The sequence below is a fragment of the Quercus lobata genome, chromosome 8, assembly GCF_001633185.2.
Source record: "Quercus lobata isolate SW786 chromosome 8, ValleyOak3.0 Primary Assembly, whole genome shotgun sequence".
NCBI lineage: Eukaryota > Viridiplantae > Streptophyta > Magnoliopsida > Fagales > Fagaceae > Quercus > Quercus lobata.
Genome location: NC_044911.1, coordinates 32,729,700 through 32,752,963, shown reverse-complemented (window position 1 = coordinate 32,752,963; position 23,264 = coordinate 32,729,700). Strand labels below are relative to the sequence as shown.

The 23,264-nt window shown below is 36.1% G+C and overlaps 1 protein-coding gene across 3 annotated transcripts; it reads left to right on the top strand.

Moving 5' to 3' along the window:
- The first annotated feature begins 797 nt into the window (after nucleotides 1–797).
- Nucleotides 798–18,279, top strand: LOC115955783 (arogenate dehydratase/prephenate dehydratase 1, chloroplastic-like). 3 transcript variants are annotated; one of them, XR_004084195.1, is made up of 11 exons: nucleotides 798–1,526; nucleotides 2,101–2,168; nucleotides 2,289–2,381; nucleotides 2,708–2,908; nucleotides 3,026–3,106; nucleotides 3,196–3,291; nucleotides 6,053–6,130; nucleotides 6,219–6,308; nucleotides 6,422–6,489; nucleotides 15,035–15,201; nucleotides 15,444–15,530. XR_004084195.1 is itself a non-coding variant. In XM_031074117.1 (11 exons), the coding sequence occupies exons 1-11, from the start codon at nucleotides 1,241–1,243 to the stop codon at nucleotides 17,632–17,634; spliced, it is 1,200 nt and encodes a 399-aa protein (XP_030929977.1). In that variant the 5' UTR covers nucleotides 800–1,240; the 3' UTR covers nucleotides 17,635–18,279. The 3 variants fall into 3 exon arrangements, 2 of the variants coding, with proteins under 2 accessions (XP_030929978.1, XP_030929977.1); XM_031074117.1 differs by lacking the exon at nucleotides 15,035–15,201 and adding an exon at nucleotides 17,578–18,279 and having other exon boundaries at nucleotides 800–1,526; nucleotides 15,444–15,525; XM_031074118.1 differs by lacking the exons at nucleotides 15,035–15,201; nucleotides 15,444–15,530 and adding an exon at nucleotides 17,578–18,279 and having other exon boundaries at nucleotides 799–1,526.
- Nucleotides 18,280–23,264: the final 4,985 nt, after the last annotated feature.

Genomic DNA, 23,264 nt, shown 5'->3' with positions numbered 1-23,264 from the left:
CATCTTTTTAGTCAATAAGCACTTTTTGGTATATCTAATATGAAGGGTTATGATATTTAAATATATACATTTTTGTAAGCACATTTTCATTCAATAAACACATTTTCAATTAATAGGCACATTTTTCATTCAATAGACACATTTTCGATCAATAATCATCTTTTGGTATCCAATATAAAGAGTTATGACATTTCAATAGATCTCTTTTGGTAAGTACCTTTTTATTCAATAGGCACGTTTTCGGCCAATATGCAGTTAATAGACACATTTTCACTCAATAGACATATTTTCAGCCAATAGACACTTTTTGGCATATATATTACAACCTATTTTATATATACCTATATATACAACACAAACTAAATTAGAGACGCAACATTCTGTCTCTTTTTCCTTCCTACAAAAAACTACTAAATAAAACAACATTGCTTTCTTCAACCTAACTAATAAAACTTTATATTATTTCTTTCAATATCGTTTTTTTTTTTTTTTTAATTTCATGCATTTTTGCTTACTACTCCAACTCAAAAATAATGCATTTTTTTTTCTTGAAACTCATTCAGTAACTATTCTTGTGCATTGCACGGGTTAACGACTAGTAATAAAAAATAATTATAAATTATTTATAATAAAATTTTTTTAAAAAAAAAATCAATATCATACTCCGTCCAATAATAACATATTTTTTAAAGAATTAAATATACGCCACGTGTAATGTGTGGTGGTCCTACCACAATTCCTTGACATGGTCCCCCCCAAAACGCGAGTTCAATGTTCGAGGTCGCAGTCTGCCGTTTATTCTCAAAAAAAAAATGTTCGAGGTCGCAGGTTCAGAAGGATCTATAAATATAAAAATTTTGATTTATTTATGGTCGTTTGAATCGTTTTTTCACTCTCAATTTGTGGTCAACGTGCGTCTGGCTTCACAGAGCACTCACATCAGCACACGAACAACTTGTTCGGAACAAGTCTCATTCACGGAAGCGTGTAGCTGTTGCACGTTTTTTCACCTAATTTTTCAGGGCGGATTGCCCTCCACCTGCTCGACGAAAGTCTTCAACCAACACTTCCCACGCTTACTTAAAACACAAGGCTTAGTTTTGTAGTTTTCTTGGTTTCAACTTTCAACAACAAACGCAACGTATTCCTTTGTGTTTTTTCAAATCCATTTTCTGATGGTTCTTATATATAGCAATATAGCAAACATCGTGAGGAAACATATTGGCTTTGAAGCTTTTTGATGGCTTTGAAGACTGTAGTTGTGGTGGGGGTTACAAATTCTCAGTATGGTTGGAAAGACTTGGGGTCCAAGCCCTCTGTGTTTCCATTGAATCGGATAAATGAGTCGGAGAAAGTATGCAAATGGATGCGTTTTGGTGGGTTTCCGGGTCTGTCAGCTTGCCGGGCAATACGGTCTGTGGAAAACGAGAACACGTCCAACCGGGGCACCAAGTTGCAACAAATAGTTGATCAGACGGAGAACGATGTTTCAAGGAGATTGCAAAAGGATTTGAACTCTCTTCCAAGTGGGGTTTTGTTTCTTTAATGGCAATTTATCAAATTTATGGAGTTTTTAAAGTTTTGAATTGATATTTGTATTAGGATTGGATACAGATTAGAGCTTGTTTCAAGATGATTATTTCATTGTAGTTTTATTTTATTTTTAAAGAGAGCAATTAAGAATCTTTGAATATACTTATAGTGATGAAGTGAGTATTAATTTTATTGGCAACTTGTGGGACAAATGGGATTGACTATCCTTTCAATGTACTTCTTATGTAGTTATGTAAAACTGGAATTTTAACTTGCATTTCATGTGGGCAAAATAGTTGCTAGACTTGATAGTTGATGCAATTGAGCATTCAGGGAATTCATGCTGGTTAATTGTCAAAATTATATTTAACGTGAGCAAATTTAAGATGGTGATTAGCTTTTAGAAATATATACCATAGGAGGATTAGTTCAATTTTTATTTATTTATTTTGGTGGATGTAAATGGTAGGACTAGAATTTATTGAATTCATGTTCAATCTCAGACATTTGCCTCCCATCTTTGACAAGTTTAGTTTGACTCAACTTGATGTTTGGTCACAATTGCAGGACCATTATCCGTATCTGATCTTTCTGCTATTCCTGATGGTGGTTCAAAGGTGCGAATATCATTCAAGGTAAGGGATATATTTAGCAGAAGCTAGTCTGTAAATCCCAAAGATAAGATCAAAATGAATTGCTAGGTGCTAAAGACTTAGTGTCCTCTTGTTCCTTATCTGGTTGAATTTATGGTGCAGGGTTTACCAGGGTCATACAGCGAGGATGCTGCACTGAAAGCCTACCCTAAATGCGAAACAGTTCCTTGTAATGATTTTGAAGATGCATTTAAGGTTTAGTGTGATATATTGTAATAATTTGTAGGCTGAAATTAGGACATCAAGCAGAAACTTAATTCTCTATATTTTCTTATACAACTTTTGAACATTTGGATTCAACACCTTTGTTATGACTCAATCCCAAGAGATGGAATCATTAGCGAAATTTTGGTGAACAATATGGATAGCCAAACACCTTCTAAAATGAGCTGATACTAATCCTTGCTTCATTAAATCATACTGAAGCCGCAACATGTCGCTTTTGGTGAAAGGCACTTGCCATCGTACCATGGCCCGGCCTCTTAATCATTGCTTCATTCATTTTTATATTTTATTTGCAGGCTGTTGAACTATGGCTAGCTGATAAAGCAGTTCTTCCAATTGAGAATTCTTCAGGTGGAAGTATCCATCGTAATTACGATTTACTCCTTCGTCATAGGCTTCAGATAGTAGGTGAGGTGCAGTTGAATTGTAATCTCTGCCTTCTAGCTCTGCCAGGTGTCAGAGCAGAGCACTTGAAACGTGTTCTAAGCCATTCACAGGTCAAGATTTTATTTCATCTCTCCATATTGAAACTGGTTATATTGATGTTAACCAATCTGCATGGTCCAAATGTTTGTCCTTTCCTCGTTTAAAATTTGAGTGGTTCTTGTTTACAGGCACTTTCCTTGAGTGATATTCTCCTGAGTAAGTTAGGTGTTTCCAGGGAAAATGTTGATGATACAGCTGGGGCTGCTCAGGTGATTGATAGACGTCTCTTTTGTACCTATAATGATCTCTTTTGAATCATTCCATAGAATGATTTTAATTTAACTCAATTTTGGTTTAGTATGTATCCTCAAATGGCTTGAGGGATGCTGGTGTTGTTGCAAGTGCTCGAGCTGCAGAAATTTATGGGCTTAACATACTGGCAGAAAGAATCCAGGTACAGTTTTCCTCCTTTGTTATTTGTTTTGTGTCTCAAATTTATGTTTTCTCTTACCCTACACTTGTTTTGCCAAGAAAAGGATAAATTGGAGGTCCTACCCATTTTTTATTATTGATTGGTAACATAGGAAGCTCGGATATTCCACTTTTTCCTCATGTATCTGTATCCGTATCCGATGCATATTTGTATCAGATACCTTTGGGATACTCCTACAGCATGTCTCTGCTTTTTTTTCTTTTTTTAAGTTCCGATTTGTCTGGGATACACCCGCGATGTGGCCCTAATATGGTCATAACTAGCCCCCCCGACAATGAGAGATAGCTCAAACCTGTGAATATTTTTATTAATATTTTTTATATATTGGTTTCTATGTTGAAAACTTATCTGGTTCTTTTTTATTCACTCTTTCGGATCTTGGTCTGTATTCTAATCATTTAAAGGCCATGGATTCACTATATTATCCATTATTGCTCATAAATTGATATATGCTTAACAATATATAAAAATACAAATAAAAATATATTTAACAATTAAAAATATATCCCCACCATATCGTATCCTAGTTTTTCTGGAAATGCCGTATCACTGTATCCCCATATCATACCATATCCATACCGGTGCTTCTTGGTTGGTAACTTATAGAACAAAACCAATTAAGTTAAGCCTCAATTGAACCTACCCCCACACCACTCTACGGCTCTCAACTGAAGCCTTGAGATCACAACTTTTCTCTATCCTTTATGTATTGCCCTTAAGAAACCAATAAATGGTTTACAGTTATTGGGGATGATTTGAGATGGCAAGCTAATGGGCTTTTGCACTTATCATACTGGGTTCAAAAGAGGGGAGTTGAACCCGCTACTCACTCCAATATTTAAACAATAGAGGCTAGCAATGCATCATGAGTCCACTATCAAGGCTTTATAATATATCAGGGGCATGTCTAATATCCATCTTTGGATGGTGATCAAAGCTTTTGGTTGCTGGGTTTTTGGAAGAATGTTAACCTTGAGCTGTGGGCTTTTTGGATATTATCACAATCTGGTTTGCTACCCAGTGTGGATAATCCGGTTAACTAAACCAACTTTTTTGTCCCTTTTTGGTGGAAACAACCCCTTAAGAACATGCTAAATTTGAGAAACCTAGTCAGTTAACATTAAATGAGGTCAACATGTTTTTCATGGCTTGGGGTAATTATTCTGAAATTTTGTGCACATACAGCAGATTATTCAAGTTTTCCTTTCTACGTTTGTGGCCTGCACATGGGCTTGCTTATGGGCTCATGGATTTTGCAAATGTTTCAAGCCCACTTGACAAAATCCATCTCTTGGTCCCAAGGGTAAGCTCAAATAGGCCCTATTTTTTGCCCTTCATGCCACACTTCTTCAAAACTCCCCATTAAAGATTACATGGGCTTGGGCATGCGAAAATTAAGAAAATAAAAGGAAAAAAAGGGTCCATAAATATTGGGCTTTGCTTTGTGTGGGCCTCCGGAAAAATGGCCATTAATAATAGTGAAAGAAAGTGGGTGACAGTTTTATAGGTGAGTGTTGTAGCGCAGGAAGCCACGAATCAATTTATATAGTTGTGCACAAGTGATGCTGGTGATGCTGCTGCTTGTGCTGGCGGTGGTGCAAGAAATGTTACTGCAGGGGTAGCAGTATGACCACCTATGCTAGTCCTCATATCTCCTTTATTGAATGACTGAACACTCAAATTGCATATACCATATTCTCTTTCTTGTTGCAGTCCTTTTGGTGATGCCTGCATTGTATAGGGGAGAATGGCATAACAGAAGAATTTCTTCTTTTTTTTTTTTTTTTTTGGTTATAAGTGACATATAACTGGGGCAGAAATTGTAAAAGTTTAAAATGTTATCTTTTTTTAGTTCAGTTTTCTTAGGAACCAAACATAGCAAGCATATCTTGTGAGAATACTGTGTTTATCATCAGTTTAGTTGATGAACTACCTGTTGCCAAAAGATTCCCAGTGTCGTAATGATTGTGACCTCTCCTTTAATTGATATTCTTTTTCTTGAGGAGAGCAGAAGCTTAGATGGGGGACTCAAACCACAGCAGTCTATATATGTTATTTAAGATCCTGCCAATGGCCTTTAGGTCAATTGGCACTTCCTACTAATATATAAATAAATAAAAAAGGTCAACTGGCGCTTCCTGATGTTTCCAATGGAGATGTCCGCGGTTTAAATCCCCCTGCCCCACTTAATATATATATTCAAGTTCCTATAATGTTATTCCAAAATCCCCAAGCTAAGTTTAGACCATTTTCTTTTGAAGTATTCTTTTTTGTATTTTTAGAATTGTCTCATTGAAGCATTAACCCCATCACTTTAGTCAATGAACTACCCCTTATCAAAATATTCCCTGGTCATTATGATTGAGACATTTCCTTTAATTGATGTTCTTTTTCTTTAGAGGGACAAAAGCTTAGATGTGGGATTCACACCACTGTAGTCTATGTATGTGATTTAAGGTTCATGTAATGCAAATCTAGATTGCCTAGGCTACCTTAAATATATTAATTTAGCTCAGACCATTTTCTCTTGAAGTATTCATTTTTCATTTTTAGAATCTTCTCATTGAAGAATTAGCCCCATAAAGTTCTTGATTGATAACCCAACCAATCAATACATTACTATCTGACCAAGTCAGTTAGATGCCAAATGCTACCTAGTTGTGATGTTATTCTGGTCATAAGAAATGCTACTGATTTTGCTTCAATTCCATGGTTTATTCAGGATGACTTTGATAATGTTACTCGTTATCTGGTACTTGCAAGGGATCCAATAATTCCAAGAACTAATAAACCCTTTAAGGTAAAAGGTTCATTTACCCATAGAGATTTTATTTTACATGTTTTCTAAAGAGTTTCTTATAGTTGAATATCATCATCCTTAATTTCAGACAAGCATCGTATTTACTTTAGATGAAGGCCCTGGAGTATTGTTTAAAGCCTTGGCAGTGTTTGCACTGAGGGACATAAATTTGAAAAAGGTATTTTAGACACAGTTCATTTTTATTAGTTCATATCAAAGATTTGATAATACTTATTAAAAATAATAATATCAAAGATTTGACCATGAATTATAATCTCTATGCTGTTTCAGATTGAAAGTCGACCGCAGAGGAAACGGCCATTAAGAGTAGTCGATGACTCCAACACGGGAAGAGCCAAGTGAGTCTTCTTTTGATGACTTATTACAAAAAAATGGATATCAAGTTCTCTATTAGGCAATACATGTCATCTAGTTGGTTTGAACCATAAGTAGTACTTTGGAGTGATTTTGGTGAAAATATGTTGCTTGGAACACATAATTAATATACTTTAGACATATTGATGCAGTTAGCTTAGAAAAACTAAGAAAGTGCAGTGCCAGCATCTCTAAACTCTAAGCCAATAGTATAATTATGCTGTTGGATTTGAATTTGAATTTTCTTTCATCACTGCAATTGTTCTTATTTGGAGCTTATCTCCAAAGTAGGATATTTGAAGCCTTTAGAACCAAACTTTCTGAATTCTTTTTTCCTATCGTGGTCCATTATCTTAAAAGTAAATAATCATTAACAATTTAAAAAATCTCATGCTCAATGCCAATGCTTTAATTGAGTTGTAAAATATGAAAGATTAGGGTTAGGAGAGAAGAAAGGAGAAAAGAAGAATGGAGAGAGAGAGAGAGAGAGAGAGAGAAGGTTTAAGAGCTTAATTGTTTAGTCTCTTCATCGTAACATATATTTATATTAAAATGATATGACTTGATTACAAGAATAACCTTAATCTAATATAAGAATAATAAGCCAATATAAAAAAACTCTCAAGCTAGAGCATACAGATCAAACATGCCCAGCTTGAAAGGCATGAGCTAACAGCTCCATTGGAATACCAACCAACTAATCATTTGAGCGAACATGGAGAGTAACAATTGGTTTCCTTATCAATAAATCTTGAATAAAATTAGTCAACCTAGATATTTATGGTATGCATATGGAAAACGAGATTGTTAGCAATAAAGATGGCAGCCTGATTATTACAATACATCCACATAATAGTAGGAACATCAATACCAATGTCATAAAGGAGAAAACGAAAAGGAGCTGATAACATTTCTAAAGCAATAGAAGCCATAGATATATACTTAGCTGCAACATTAGAATGAGCAACGAAATTCTACTTTTTTGTAGTGCAAAGTAACATGAATATCTCCAACCAATGTCTAATAGCCAGAAGTCGACCACCCACAAAATGTCTACCAGCCCATGTTATACTAAAACTAGTCACACAAGGAAGAAAAATGTACAACATTCTACACTAGGACCACCCTTTTGGTAATGTAAGATACGACAAATTGCTTCAAAATAAGGTTGATGAGAAGCATCAGTGACTAACCACACCAATGACATAAGTAATATCAGGAAGGAAGACTAATGGTAAGATAAATCAACTTCATAACTAATCCCTAGTATTAACTAAACATCAGTGGGAACAAAGTGTCCACCAGCCCATGTTATAGTAAAACTAGTCACACGCAAGGAAGCAAAACACATGTACAACATTCCACGCTAGGAGCATCCTTTTGTTAATGTAAGATACAACAGACCGCTTCAGAATAAGGTTGATGAGAAGCATCAGTGACTAAACACCAACGACATAAATAATATTAGGATGGATGGCTAGTGGTAGGATAAATCAACTTTCAAACCAATCCCCAGACTAACATTAGTAGTGAAAATGCAAAACCTAACAACCTAGGCAAATAATTAGACCCCAATAGTAAATTTTGCGACTTAATCACAATTAATCCTATCTAACAATTAAAGCCCAATATACATGATTGACCGATTTCATAATCCATGGTTTGCAATAAACAATATAAAGCAATAAAGCAATATAAAGTGCAAAAAATAAATATGCAAATCATACGAAGATACCAAGACGTGTTTTCAAAGAAGAAACCGAAGCTCCCAGTGAAAAACCTTTCCGCCAACCCTGTATGTTGGAATTGCACTATAGAATAGATGTAGTACAAGATTGACTATAGACCCTTCAAGCCTAGATCTCCCTAAGTACTCGAGCCCTCCAAGCTACTGCTAGCATTTGAATTCACTGAGTCCTTTCTTCTACAAAGTCTTGCCGATTGAGCAATCAACCGCTAGTCACCCAATGAAACTTGGATTTGAACTGTAGCTCCAGATGGTTTACAGCACCAATCAACTCTCTAACACTCAGATAAGGTGTAGGTAGTGATGGTTAAAATCTCCTCTCTTGGATATAGAAATGATGAGAGGGAAGGAGAAGAGAGATAAGATGTGTTTGGCTCAAACAACAAAAATGGCTTCCTCTCTCTCTAAGAGGAAATCTGAAAGTTGCTCTCTATCTCTCTGGTGTATTTGTGTAGAAAAAAGATATATATATATATATATATATATATATATTGGGAGTGAATTGGCGAAGGGATATAACTGAAATAATTGTTCTGTCCTCAACTAACTCACAGGTGCGACTTGGTCCCAAGTTGTTCGCGAGTTGCAAATAACAAAGGTAGCTCCTTGTTTTGCTATGTGTCCTTTCAGCAAGAGTGACCCGGTTCAAGTACTTCTACCCAATGAAAAAAATAACCTCACAAATTACATGAAAATTGAGCAAAAGTTCCACGCAAATTTGGCACAGAATTAAGCCAACAAACAAAGACTTAACAAGTAGGAATTCTCCTTTCTCTCTATCAAGTTTAGCAATAGAATTTTATAGAAGTATCAACATAATGAGATCCTAAGAGCCAATTTCATGTAGAAGATCAATTACATATTTCCTTTAAGAAAGAGAAATTCCTTGAGAAGAACAAGCAACTTCAATTCTAGGGAAATAGCAAAGAGCACATAAGCACAATGATACTAAATCTATCCTAGGCACAGGGGGATTGCTTTTAACCATATAGAGCCTTTCGTAGCCAACATAAAGGTGTTCACTACATGTAACAACACATTCAAGTGGTTGATCCATGTATATTTTCTCCTGAAGATCTCAATGAAAAGAAAGATTCTTGATATCAAGATGGTATAATGACCTAGAATGATTGAGAGCAATAAAAATCCAAATCCAAATCCAAATAGAATTGAGAGCTATAAGAGAGGTCTCAGGATAATAAACACAATATGTTTGTGTATCCTTTGTCAACCAACTATACCTTAAGGCGCTTTACAAAACCATCAAGGACAACATATACTCCTCATAACCTCTGAAAATACCCATAAATATCTCTTCGAGAAAATCCGTACACCACATACATCACCATGGAGACCATAAAACAAGGACTGTATCACCATGAAGGAAGTCATGCGAGTGGATATTGGATAAGGAAGATCCAACCAAGTTCCTTCTAAATATTGTTGGACATACTCTATTTCCCTTCATCTACAATCCAAGTTCACACTTCTAACTCTATGATTAGTATGGAAGAGCTTTATTTGTTTTATAGTTTCGCTATTAATGATACAGTCTTTCTCACTATTGTGTTTGTATCTTTTATTAACCTACGCCTGATCTGACGATATTGGCTGTCGATGGTGGGTGTCCAAACTCAACAACGGCAGGTCAAGTGGTGGGTCTCCTCCAAAATCAAACTTGACTCAATCCAACTGTGAAAACCCATCTCCATCCAAATCACTGCCTAGATTGGTGGAGATCTCTTGATCTCCGACCAGGTGGAGATCTCATGATCTCCGACAAGTTTTCTTGCATCTCTCTTCATCACTGTTGCTCCCAGTTTCAACCGAAACCGATCTGCCACTGTGGACAACTGACTCAACTCGATTCATTTCTTCTCTTCAGTCGACCACAGGTCACGTTTTCTACCACCTGACATGATTGGGTCAAGTCCGAGTTGAGCCCAAACCTAACTTAACCCAACCAGTGAACACCCCTATTTCAGACTTTAACTTATTGTTGAATTTATTGTATGTTGACCTGCAGGTATGAAACTGTAGACTAAGCTATTTTAAAATCAGAATGGAATCCCTTGCTGTGTGTCAATTTGTTCTCTTTTGGGCTTTGGGCTAGTTCTGTTTTGTCGGCCTTGAGATGCATCGATAGCCACTAGTCACATTTTGGGTAGTTGTTGAGTTCTGGGCTAGACTCCCAAACACAAAGCATGGGCCCCTTCTTCTCAATTCTAACACATGTCATCATTCCAAGAAAAACCCCCTAACACCCATTTACAACCAACTGTATGTTTCCAAAGTAGAAAGGGAACAAGATCCCGAGTGCCAGGGTGTCTCTTTTTGATATCAGTAAATCTTATTATCAAAAAAAAAAAAAGATCCCAAGTGCCATTTTGATGGAAAACAGTCATTCCAACTGCAAGGCTTGCCTCTAACCCAGGTCAGAGAGTGCATCTTGAAGATTTTTATGGATGGAAACATTGGAAATGGGGGTATATAACAAGAAAAAGGAGACAACGATGGACAAAAAAAAAAGTTACTGATAGGATGCATAGTGACTTAGGGTTGTGTGCCTTTCCTTAGAGCAATGGGAGTGAATTGAAGATAATAGATGTAGGATTGGCAGGCTGTGAGGAAAATGGAAAGGGGCATTAGAGTTGGTCAGGCATGGAAATCTGTTGTACAATTTGTAACCAAGTTGGGGCCTTCGAAGGCTACAGTTTAGGTATAGAAATAGGTGATGAGGTTAGAGACTCAGAATCAGAAAACAGGTAGAAAATGCAACAGGCTCAAATCAAATTTTTTTGGGAGAACTAGTGCTAGAGAAATATGACTGAGACTTAACAAGGGTAACATTAGCATTTGTAAAGTAGCATTGATATCACTTCTAAGTCCTAGAATAATCAAGAAAGACACACTTAGTGGAGTGAGAATCAAATTTGTCAAAACTTGGTCCAAGATTAAGAACATAGCAAACACGTGCAAAATCTTTGGGAGGTAAATGGAAGGCTAGAGAAGAAGGGAATAAGATCAAGTGAGGAGATGCCCCATCAAGAATAGTGGAAGGAATTTCAATGATGATGTAGCCGGCAGTCAGTAGTGTATCACTCCAAAAACATTTAGGTGTGTGCATATCATACAAGAGGGCTCGTTCAACATCAAGGGGGTGCCTATTTTTATGCTTAGCAACACCATCTGTTATGGCATGTGAGGACAAGTGGTCTGATGTATAATGCCTTTGCTAGTAAAATAAGAAGTAAAGGATGCCTTGGAGATGGAAAATTATTAGGTAATCCTGGAGCACGATGATGTGGTGCTCCCTCTTACAGTTATGGTGGATCCCACCATGAATTTAATTAGTGAGATCCCTCATGAATGTGAGAGGAGGGAACACCATACCATCGTGCTCCGGGAGTACCTAATAATCACTCCTTGGATACATACTCTTTGGCATTGTCAGAGACTCATATCCCAGCACTTGGATTTTATGGCCAAATTGAGTTTTAATATCTTTGCGAAAAAGCTGAAAAATGGACATTAACTAAAACGATTTTTCATTATGAATAACTCAATCATTCAGGAGTAGTCATCACTCATCATCAAAGGTAACAAAGTATTGAAATTTATTGGACGCAACATGAAAGCTAGAAAGCATGGACACGGAAATTTGTTTGTCGTGCCCTTGTCGAACATGTACGCGACACAGTGTACAACTGGGAGACGGCTGCACGCGTTTCCCAGACTTTTTTATATTTAATGGCAAGGACATGGCTTGAACACAATTGGGACACGCCTCATGAAAATTTATAAAAATAAAAATAAAAGACTAAAAATCAAAAGCCCGAAACAGTGCGTTTTTGCCTCATTCTCCCTTTCGAACTATGTAGTCAGACTCTCTCACATTGCATCCAAACTTGCAGAATCCAAAAATCCCAAAACAACAGAACTCATAAAAATGCACACGAAATGGTGTATACTAAACTGACATGATTCCTTGACAAGGAAGATATATAACCAAGACTCCAACTTGACGCTTCAAAGTGGACAGAGATGGGCGACCAAGTTGACAATGCCACTTGAAAGGAGATAAGGAACACTGATTTGCCTATGGAGCGGTGGAGGAAATATAGGAGCAAAATTTGAGTAGCAGAGACCTCCAATTTCATGCCCCCACACCAATCATACACTTATTTAGAGATCCTAAAAAATACAAATAGTAGGATAAAAACTAAAACAATAGACACCCTTATCCTGATCAAGCATATCCTTATCCAGAACGAGGAATACGCAGTATGAGTAACCAAATAAGCACATTGAGATAACCAAACAGCCCGAAACAAAAGTATCCTATTCTTGATTAACCTATCCTAATTTGAGATAGTGAATAACCAACACCATGAACCAACTTGGGGTCTTCCCTGTCAACTCCCACAATTGTCAATGCTGATTATACTCAATGACTCTCGGTGACCATGTCAGCTCAAAAAGGGGTCATTGATGGTCAAACTACCCCCTCCCCCGAGTACATCGGAAACCTCCGTGCTTTCATTAAGGCAACCAAAGTTTCCATGAACCTCCTCAAAACCACCAGAAATTCTTGCACATACTACCGACCAATTGTGAACACTACCATGTTCTTAAGAAACATTGCTGTCTCTGCTACCAATCATCGATGACAACAATGGCGATGAATAGGCGTTTCTGACGTCTTCATTCACCTTAGAAGAGTTAGACCATTACTCAGAAAAACTAATGCATATCCAAACTCAATCAAATAGAGTGAACTGAAAGTGATGCAGGAGCAAAACCAAAATTATTTTAAAATTTATATTTTCAGATTTTTGTATTTATCTCATAGGAAATTGGATGTTTATTCAAATGGGAATTAGATTTGAGATTAGATAGGGATTAGTATTTGAGTTCAGTTAGGATTAGTTTTTACTAGTTATTATCTTTTATCTCTTGATTTCCTGGAAGCTCTAGCTCTGTATAAGCTCCTGGTTTATTTTTATTTTGAGGAAAGACGATTGATTAATAAATTTCAGAATGAAGATTTTCCAATACATTGGGTGCTGATTCCTAACACTTAAGGTGCTGATGCCTAAGTTTTTTGCTTGGTGTTGATTTTAGGCAAGCCCTAAGTGCTGATTTTTAGGGTTTATCTTTTAATTTACTTGTTCTTTTATTTTTCTCTTGATTGTCCTACATCAATTTGGTATCAATGCAAAACAGATACAATTTAAAAAAAAAAAAAAAAACAAAATCCCTCTCTTTTCCTTTTCCACTCATCACGAAACCATCTTTCAAAACCCAAATTACTGTGTTCAGCCACAACCGCCTCTGGAAAAACCCCAAACAACCCAATAAAAAAACAGTTTCAAAAACTCCTGCATCAGAAAAAATTATAGAGTCCTCTGGTGAACCACGTCACTTGTCCACCATTCCGTTAAAAAACTTCCACTTGTTTAAAATTGCTGAGTCAGTAATTAATTTCTGTTTAAAAAAAATTTCTAACTAACAATTTTAAACAAATAGAAGTTTTTTAGTGGAATGGTGGACCACATCACTTGTCCACCATGTGGATCTTATAATTTCTCCTGCATCAGAAAGAAATGGTAAGAAAAAAAAAAAAAAAAGAATGTAGAATCGGTCAAGACCAGGGTCAATTCAAATCCCCTACTATGATACCATGTTTGTGAAAAGGAAGACGCGTGTAAGAAGAAAAATATGAAAGAAAATGGCTATATCTATATTTGATCTTTTCCCAATCCAAATAATATATATAGGAGAACATTTAAAAAATATTACAAATAATATTCTGATAGTTACAGCTAGTAGGGACACCTCACTAGGGACACCTCACCAATGACATCTTTCTAGAACAACACAATTCTCTTTCTTTCTAATACATTAAATTTTGATTGCAGTTATCCCGTAACTGATCATCATCAATTTTCCCCTTGTAAAGAATTTTACACCTTGTTTGGTTGGGTTGAGGGTGGATGGAAAACATAGGAAGGAAAAGTGGAGATGACATATTGGCTTTCCATTGTTTGGTTAACAAGAGAAGGGGAGAGGAAAAGGAAGGGGGAGAGGGAGAGGGTGATTTTCATCCGGTCTCACCAAAAACTAATCCTCGAATTGGGGAGAAAATGAGGAGGAAAGGGGGGCATTGAAGTCAAATGACTTAAAGGCCCTTCCACTAACATTTGTCTACCACCCAATGACCTTTTCTACCTTTACATCTGCCGCTCTGACTATAGTCAGCAAATTTTATTCGTTGAAAGCATAAAGCATGACCCAATGAGCAGAAGAAAAATGAAAAACATAGAAATAAGACAAGGACAAGGACGGGCTATTCATTGGAGGGAAAATTATTCTTTTGGAGGCTATTAATTTTTATTCTTTTGGAGTCCTTTCCCGAATCAATTTAAGTAATCACATTATTATTATTTTTGTTATATATATAAAATGGATGAATAAAAAAAAATCAAATAATATAGTAAGTGTGGTGTGTTAACTTTTATGATATGTCATCTTTACCTCTTATAAATATGTAATAGGGACATGATAGTGAATTCATACAAACTATATCTTCCATCCTTTAATTTTGCTTCTCAACCAAACAATGGAAATTTATATTTATTTTCTGTCCTTTTACTTTTCCATTCTCTATACCAAACACACATGGTGGAAAGGGAAAGTGAAGTAAAAGGGGTTATGGTATAATATAAGGTCACTCTAACTAAAATCTTTTCTATTACTTTTCTATCCTCCCAACCAAACAGAGCCTTAAGCAGTTGGAAAGAAGATTGTTCTTCTTATTTAAATTTAATCATGAAGTTACTAGACCTCTTGACTGCATTAGGAAACCGTCACTTCTGAAGATGCTGTTATCACAACTGTAGCATAGTGGGGAGACCTGAAGGGAAGTCATTGGTACAGGAATTTAAGGGTGATGCATTGCCTTTCATCCGTTTAATCTGTCACCTGAGGTGTTGTATTGCACCTATCAAATTAGTATTCTTCATTCTTATTTCTAGTCCAATTTGTTCACTTAGTTCAAGTGTATCATTGACCTTGTTGAATATCTTTTGTGGTGTGCTCTTGTCGACTTAAGAAATTGTGAGGTTTTTACATTAGTTGAGAATGAGATAGCGTTGGTTTTTTATTAACTCATTTGTGATGTGATTGCAGATATTTTGACTACCTTTTTTATATTGATTTTGAGGCTTCAATGGCAGAGCCTCGTGCACAAAATGCTTTAGGACATTTGCAGGTTTGTTCCTTATCATTCTCCACAATGCAAAATTATGCCTCCTGATAGTACATTTGTCTTGTCATCAATCAAATTCCCCTTTAGGACATTTTCAGGTTTGTTCCTTATCATTCTCCACAATGCAAATTATGCCTCCTGATGGTACATTTGTCTTGTCATCAATCAAATTCCTTGTTACAATTACTCAAAATTTTAGAATGGCTTAATTGAAATTTTGGAATATTCTCCAATCTCATAATACCTAATACACAAGGCTCTTGCTTCTATGGCATCTAGTTGTAGGCAACCTTACCCTCTCTCTCTCTCTCTCTATCTCTCTCCACAAATATATATATGTATATGTTCACACCCACTCACCCACATAAGCTTAAGCTTGTACATTACTTTGAATTTTAACTTTTTTCCTTTTGTTAGCTTTTGATCAACAACAACCAAGTCTATGTTCATATATTTTAGGGTCAACTATGGATCCTAAACAAATTAGTCAGTGTTGGCCACATATATTCTTTTTTGCCATTCTATTTTATCCGAAGTCCTACTTTTTGTTACCTCTTTAATTGACATTTCCTTTTTTACTATTTATATTGATGTTATTTTAGGTCTTCCTTTAACTTCTTCTTCTTTTCTTTTTTTTTTTCTTTTTTTTTTCTTTTTCCTCAATTTGAATCAACTAACTCTTCTCACTAGTGCATTAATTGTTCTCCTCTACACATGACCAGACCATATTATTCGACCCTTCCTCATTTTTTCATCAGTAGGGACCCTATCTTTAAGCCAATTCCCTCATTTCAAATCTTATCTTTCCTTGTATCCACTTATCCATCTAACATTCTCTGCAACATTCAATATATAAGCATCTTGCTTATTAACCATATATCATAGCTAGTCTTACGGTAGTCTTGTTCAATTTTACCTTTTCCTAAATATGTATTCTACGATCACAAAATAATCCTGATGTGCTTCTCCATTTCATCTGTTGTGCTATTATCCTATTATTCACATTTTCTTCAATATTTCCATCTTTAAGAATTATTGAAATTCCGAAAGCTCATTCTTTGGTATCTCTTTGATCAAGTCTTCTATTCCATGTACTTCGTTTTAGTCCTACTTAGCTGGAAGCCCTTAGATTCTAAAGCATCTCTCTGAATTGCTAACTTGACAGTAATTCCACATCTAATTTCATCCACTAAAACTATATTATTTGCAAAAAGCATTCATCGAAAGAATTATTTTGAATCAATTTAGTGAGCTCATCCATCACTACTACAAAGAGACATGGACTTAATGTTGATCCTTAATATGAACCTATAGTTATAGGAAACTCATTTGTAATGCCTCCATTTTTTCACACACTAGTTATAGCTCCGCAACTCATATCCTTAATCAACTTGATATACTTTAGAGGAACTCCTTTGTTTTCAAAAATCCACCTTATTAGGGACCCTATCGTATGTTTCTATATGTCAATAAATCAGTTTGTTAACTTCTGTAATGCACAATATTTCTTGGACGTGGCCAAAATGTCATACTTTTGACTTTAACTAGGAAAAAATGCCCATCCTAAGTTCTCTATGTTGTTTTTAGAGGTCAAGGGTACTGCAATAGAGGCTGCATTGCATAACTTAGGAAATTTTATAATTAGATTTTCTTGGGATTTAACAGAATGGACACATAATATTATGGCCTTGTCCGAGGAGTTCTTTTTCTAATCAATTCATTATGTTTCTAGCCTCCCTGAATATGTAGTCTTTTTTCAAACATTTGATTTAAAGATCCTTTTCACTCTGCTGTAATTTGTGGCATGGCTTAAGAAGTTAAGTATCCCAAGGTCAAAGCTAGAATTCTAGTGTCTCACATAACATCAACTCCTCTATGCTGCTTACTTCCCAGGAGTTGTCATAAACATAACACCATTCCTTAATGCTAGTAGTGATAATCATTTTATGTTGATATTTCACACTGATGGTATGCCATTAAAACTCTCTATTTTTTAATCATACTGCTGTATAGCCTTATTTTTTATATTTTCATTACAATTTTACATCTTTGCAGGAATTTGCAACGTTCCTTCGCATACTTGGTTGCTATCCCATGGATACAACTCTATAGCTTCCTTTCTTCTCAAACCTTTCAAGCTGGTGGCAGAGGAGAATTTGTCTACTTTTTAATGGTCTGTGCAATTTCTGAGTAGACAAGAAGGTCGTATCATTGCCAGATTATGTTTGATGACATGGGTTGAACAGTTGTTCACAAATCCCACCTTGTCCCTTCTTCTAGCCATTTAGACTTGCTTGGCAAAAAATGAGCCATTCTAATAGCATGATGGTGGGGCTGGGGGTTGATTTATTTAGTTGTTAAAAGACAATATCAAGAAATGATTTCTGGATATCTTGGATTCTACTGAGAGAATATAATTTAGATCCTTGCTTGCAAGTTATTGGGTACTTCTCCCATGAGTTATTGACTGTAATCAAGAGAGACACCTGCATGTAAGATTTGTTGTATATGTCATTTTTTGTCATTTTTCTGGGGGTTTTGTTGCATACACGCCAAATCCGTCATGCTGTACATTTTTTCATCTTGATGTATGCTAGAAAGTCAACTCTTCAATGGAACAATGGTCAAAGATGTTCTTCAGCATGGTCTGTCCTATCTTTACTGCTGTAATGATGATAGGAACTCAGGAATTGTTTTGTAAAAATTGGTTAAAATCAGGACATTTTGTGAGGAATCATAAAGTAGTTTTTAGACACAGCTATTGACTAAGTTACATGGCATATTTTGTGTGTTGCTAATGCAAAGCAAGTGGGCAACTTGGTCTGGAATCTGACAGGTAGCACCAACAGTAGTGGTGGTTATGGTGGAGTCCCAATGATTATGGTGGAGCAGTGGTGGTGATGTTGTTGTTGGTGGCCAAGTTGATAGTACTGCCGGTGGTGAAAGTATTGTCTATTTAAGGTGTTACAGCATGGTATGGAACCTACCTTCTCTTTGGCATTTGAGAGCATTGCCTATTGGGAAAGGTTAGGATTATAGTTGCACCTATCAAAATATAGTGTAGGTGGCCGGAGAGAAACTGGAGGCAGTGGCCGTGGCCTTGGCAGCGGTGACGAAGACCATTGTGTAAGTAAGACTGGTTGTTGTCTCTCTGTTAGTGTTGTTAAATGTATACTTTCCTTATGAGCTGTATTGAACTTAGTTAAGGCCGTACAAATTATAACTTTACATCGTCAATAGTAATAGGGGACCCAATTGAAATGTAAAGATCTCTAAACAACAAGTGAAATTGTCTTTTGATTCCCTTCATATGTGAACATCAAAATTATTGACAACTGATATAATGTGGCATATTAAAAATACGGCAAAAAAGAGCTGTTGACGTCAACCAATAATGCTATCCCAAAAATAGAAGAAAGACAAACCAATAATATTTTGTGTAGCAATTACAAATGAGAAGTTTGATTGGATTAGGTTAACTTATTTATTCGTTTGTGTTTTACAGTCGGTAATAGAATGCATTAATGTAAGACAAGTCTCACGTAATCAAATATCAAATATCAAAGATAAGTTGGGGAATAAATTATCTGGCTGGAAGGAGAAGCTTCTACCGAGTGCAGGTAAAGAAATTCTGATTAAATCAATGGCCCAAGCTATCCCAGCCTATACTATGAGTTGTTTTAAGCTCCCTGATGCTTTGTGTGATGAACTTGCTGGCATGGTGAGGCGATTTTGGTGGGGGCAGCAAGAAAACCAAAATAAATTGGCGTGGCTAAGTTGGAATAAGATGTGTGCTCCAAAAGAGAAAGGAGGTATGGGTTTTCGTGACTTGAAAGCTTTTAACATTGCTTTATTGGCCAAACAAGGATGGTGGCTTCAGAATTGTCCAAACTCATTATTTCATCGAGTGTATAAAGCCAAGTATTTTCCGCATGGAGATTTTTTGACTGCTTCGTTGGGGAGGCACCCATCCTACTCTTGGCGGAGTATTATGGAAGCCCAAAAGGTTGTTCAATTAGAATGTCGCTGGCAAATTGGTAATGGAGGTTCGGTCAGCCTGTGGAGAGATAAGTGGCTGCCTTCCCCGCCCTCACATAAACCTGCAACTGTTCCCCATTTTTTTCCTGATGATGCCTTAGTTTCAGCACTTATTTATACGGAGACAGCAACCTGGAAGTCTGATATAATCCATGAGGTGTTTCTTCCTTTTGATGCTGAAGCTATCCTTTCTATTCCTCTTAGTCCATCGTTGCCTGCAGATAGGCTGATTTGGGCTTATACTCCTGCTGGCCGGTTCACTGTGAGCAGTGCTTATCGTGTTGCTCGCCAAGCTAAGAATGATACAGAGCAGGGTGAGAGCTCGTCGTCACAGCACATGGTGTCCTTTTGGAGGTGTATTTGGAAGTTACCTCTGCCTAATAAAATTAAGAATTTTGCATGGCGTGCTTGTAGGAACATTTTGCCAACAAAGGCTAATTTGTTCTACCGGAAAGTAACCCAGGATGACATTTGTGATGAGTGTGGGGCAACTGTGGAGTCTACGGCACATGTGCTTTGGCATTGTGATAAGGCTAAGGAGGTGTGGACAGCGGCGAATATCGACCTCGGTACAGACGTGGGAGAGGTGCGTGAATTTATTGATCTAGTTTGGTATGCTCGGAATGTGAAGCAGTGGTCGGTCCAGGAGTTGGCTCGTCTATTTACTGTTGCCTGGGGTATTTGGTCCAATAGAAATGAAGTTCGAGTTGGTGGGGCTCGTAAGACGGCTTCTGGTATTGCTGGCTGGACGTTGGAGTATTTAGAAGAGTTTCAAGTGGCAAATCATCGTATCAAGGTGAAGAATCCAAAGGTTGAGGTTGGCTGGGTTCTTCCTCAGCATTCGTGGCTCAAAGTTAATGTTGACGGAGCGGTTTTTGAGAGACAGTGTGCTGTGGGCATCGGAGTCGTTATTAGGGACCACTTTGGGCTGGTGTATGCTGCGCTGAGCATGAAGATTCACGCCCCCTTAGGTCCTCTGGAAGTTGAAGCCAAGGCGATGGAGGAAGGACTGAGGTTCGCTTGGGAACGTGGTATCAGTTTCGCAATCTTTGAAGGTGACTCGTTGGTAGTTCATAACTCCCTCACAGGCTCTGTTACTCCTCCAACCAGTATCTACAATTTGATCTCAGGATCCTTGCTTCAAGCTACTTGTTTCAAGGATTGCTTGTTTTCTGTTGTGCCACGATGTGGTAATAAAGTAGCGCATGGGTTAGCCCAACACGCTAAGTCCTTATCGGACTCTTTCTTTTGGTTAGGAACTTGTCCTCCTTTTGTGGAGCAGTTAGTAGCTTCTGATGTAATGTTTTCTTCTTCTTAATAAAATTGTCATAGTTCGCATCAAAAAAAAAAAAATATATATATATATATATATATATCAAATATCAGTTTCCTCAACAACAAAAAAAAAAAAAAAATTATCAAATATTGAAAAGAAGGAAAAATAAAATGATTACCCTAATGGCGTCCATCTTACCCTAAAGCAAAAAAGAAAAATGTTCGGTGTTGTCTTTTCCCATAACTATTAAACAAAATATAACATTAAAAATATACTAAAAAAAAAATTTGTTTTGGCTATATAGATCTTCAATAATTAGCCTCTTATTTTAATTACACTTCTGCTGCTCAATGAATTTGATACCACTGAGATGTTGTTCAAATTAGGTCACCTAAACCATCAAAAACAATAATAATTACAGCATAAAGCCAATGAATTAGGGTGTAAATTTATGTCTCGTAGCGTTCTCACAGTCACCTAATTAAATGAGCAAATAAATAAATAAAGTATTATAAAATTTTAAAAAAATCATTTTATTTTATAATGGTGTCCAATAAAGAAAAGTTCTTTAGTGTTAGCTTTTGGTCCCATCACTAGAAAAGGTGACGCTGATGCAGCCTTGAGAAAAAGAAAGTTGGCCGTGCCCAACTGAGTTGGGTCACACATGTGTCATAGATAAATTAAAAAGTGCATAACTCGTGTGTTCTGTATTATTTTTATTGGTGTCTTTTATTGGGTGCTTGGATTAACGTACCACAGTTTTGTGATTGTGATTCCGTATCTCATGAATGAATTTTGGGGCGTTCCATTTTGGTCCCGATTCCATTCTGTGTCTTTTCATTTCTTTAACATTATATTCCCTATCCCCATTATGTGTTCCATTGCTCTCATGAACATGGTCATAATTCAGGTTCTATTCGTTTTCTCCTTGGGAGGGGGGAATTTCTTTTTCTTTTCTTTTTTTAATTTAAAAAAAAAATTGAAAACAGTTTATGACTTTTGACTCAAAAGAAACGCTTTGCAGTGGATCGAATAGAGGCATTTTCGTTTCAAGAAACCAATTCATCAATCTATAGGAAAATTTAACTTTCAAATTTTAGAAATAATTATTGGATTGAAATCCACAGTTTCATTTAATCATAGCAGTGACCTCCTATCACTATTTAGGGTGTCTTGTTAATATTGTTTTAATAACATCGTTAATATCAGTCTATTTATCCATCATCTCTATTGTCATTACTTTTATCATTACTTTTAAAAATTATGCCTTTTCTATTTGGTTAATTTGTCTTCATACCATTATCAATAAGAACATCGTGCATTGTCACCATGTCACTAATTATACATCACCATTATCGTCGTCTTCATTAAATCATCACAATAATAATAGTCTTTTATATGTCATTACTAGTTTTAACATCATTTATCTTATATTTATTTTGAACCACAAAACAAAAGCAAGCAAATATAGTCACATTTTTTTTAATAAACAAATTTACCCGAACAAAACGAAATGCAAAATTGCTCATAATTAACATTTTTGATGAATTTTATACATGTATGTATGTATATTAAAATACTCAATAATAGCTAAAGTGAAATTATATATAAAGTATGTCTTTAGATAATATTTCAAATATTTTGTGAAATATTGCGTCTTTAAACTTGTTGTTTAAACAACTTTTAAGTGTATAGGTTCATTTTTCTTTCTTTCTTTGTTTTATTGTTTTACTTGGGTGTTAAGCTTTTTAGGCAACAAGCAGAAATAATTTTAGAAGTATCATAAAAAAATTGCACCATACAAACAATTAAAATTGACTCTTTTTTTATTATTATTATTTAGAATTCTCAAAATTAAGTAGTTGACAACCACTGAGGTTTTAGATCGAATAATGATGCCTTGCTTTGATCTTAGGCATAATTTTTTAGGGACCTTCATTAATTTTGTAGGAGATGCAAGTCAGTGTTACAGATCATCTTCATGCCTTATGATTGTATAGTTTTTGGGATTGAATTTGGTCGAAGTTTTTGAGATGAAAAATACTAAAAATATTAGTACTAATTTTACTTCAAAAATCTTACAAACTAAAAAGCCCACTAATTTAATGGAATTGGATATTAATACAATCAAAGGAAGGGTTATCATGTCATCATTAACAATACTAAGAATGTTATTGTGGGGCCCGAAATCTGAGGTCCCAACCCACTTTGTATTTAAAGCCCAAAGCCCAGGCCGAGGAGCCCTACTGCTAAGAACGCACAATGAAAGCTCCTTGAAGGTCCAAGGATATGGCCGAGGACGACTTTACGCCCAACATCTCACAAAAAAGCCTGAAGAAAAGGACAAATTCAGTACAAGAGCAGCATAAGGGAGAAGGCTGCCAACGCCTTAATGTGGAGCCCATCGCCTGACAAACTCATACTCATA

Bases quoted from the DNA above. Each gene is read 5' to 3' on its own strand.
- LOC115955783 (XM_031074118.1), top strand. From the start codon at position 1,241: ATGGCTTTGAAGACTGTAGTTGTGGTGGGGGTTACAAATTCTCAGTAT. The intron at 3,107-3,195 runs GTGATTGATAGA...ATTTTGGTTTAG, and splicing joins ATACAGCTGGGGCTGCTCAG to TATGTATCCTCAAATGGCTT. The intron at 6,490-17,577 runs GTGAGTCTTCTT...ACATCTTTGCAG, and splicing joins TCCAACACGGGAAGAGCCAA to GAATTTGCAACGTTCCTTCG.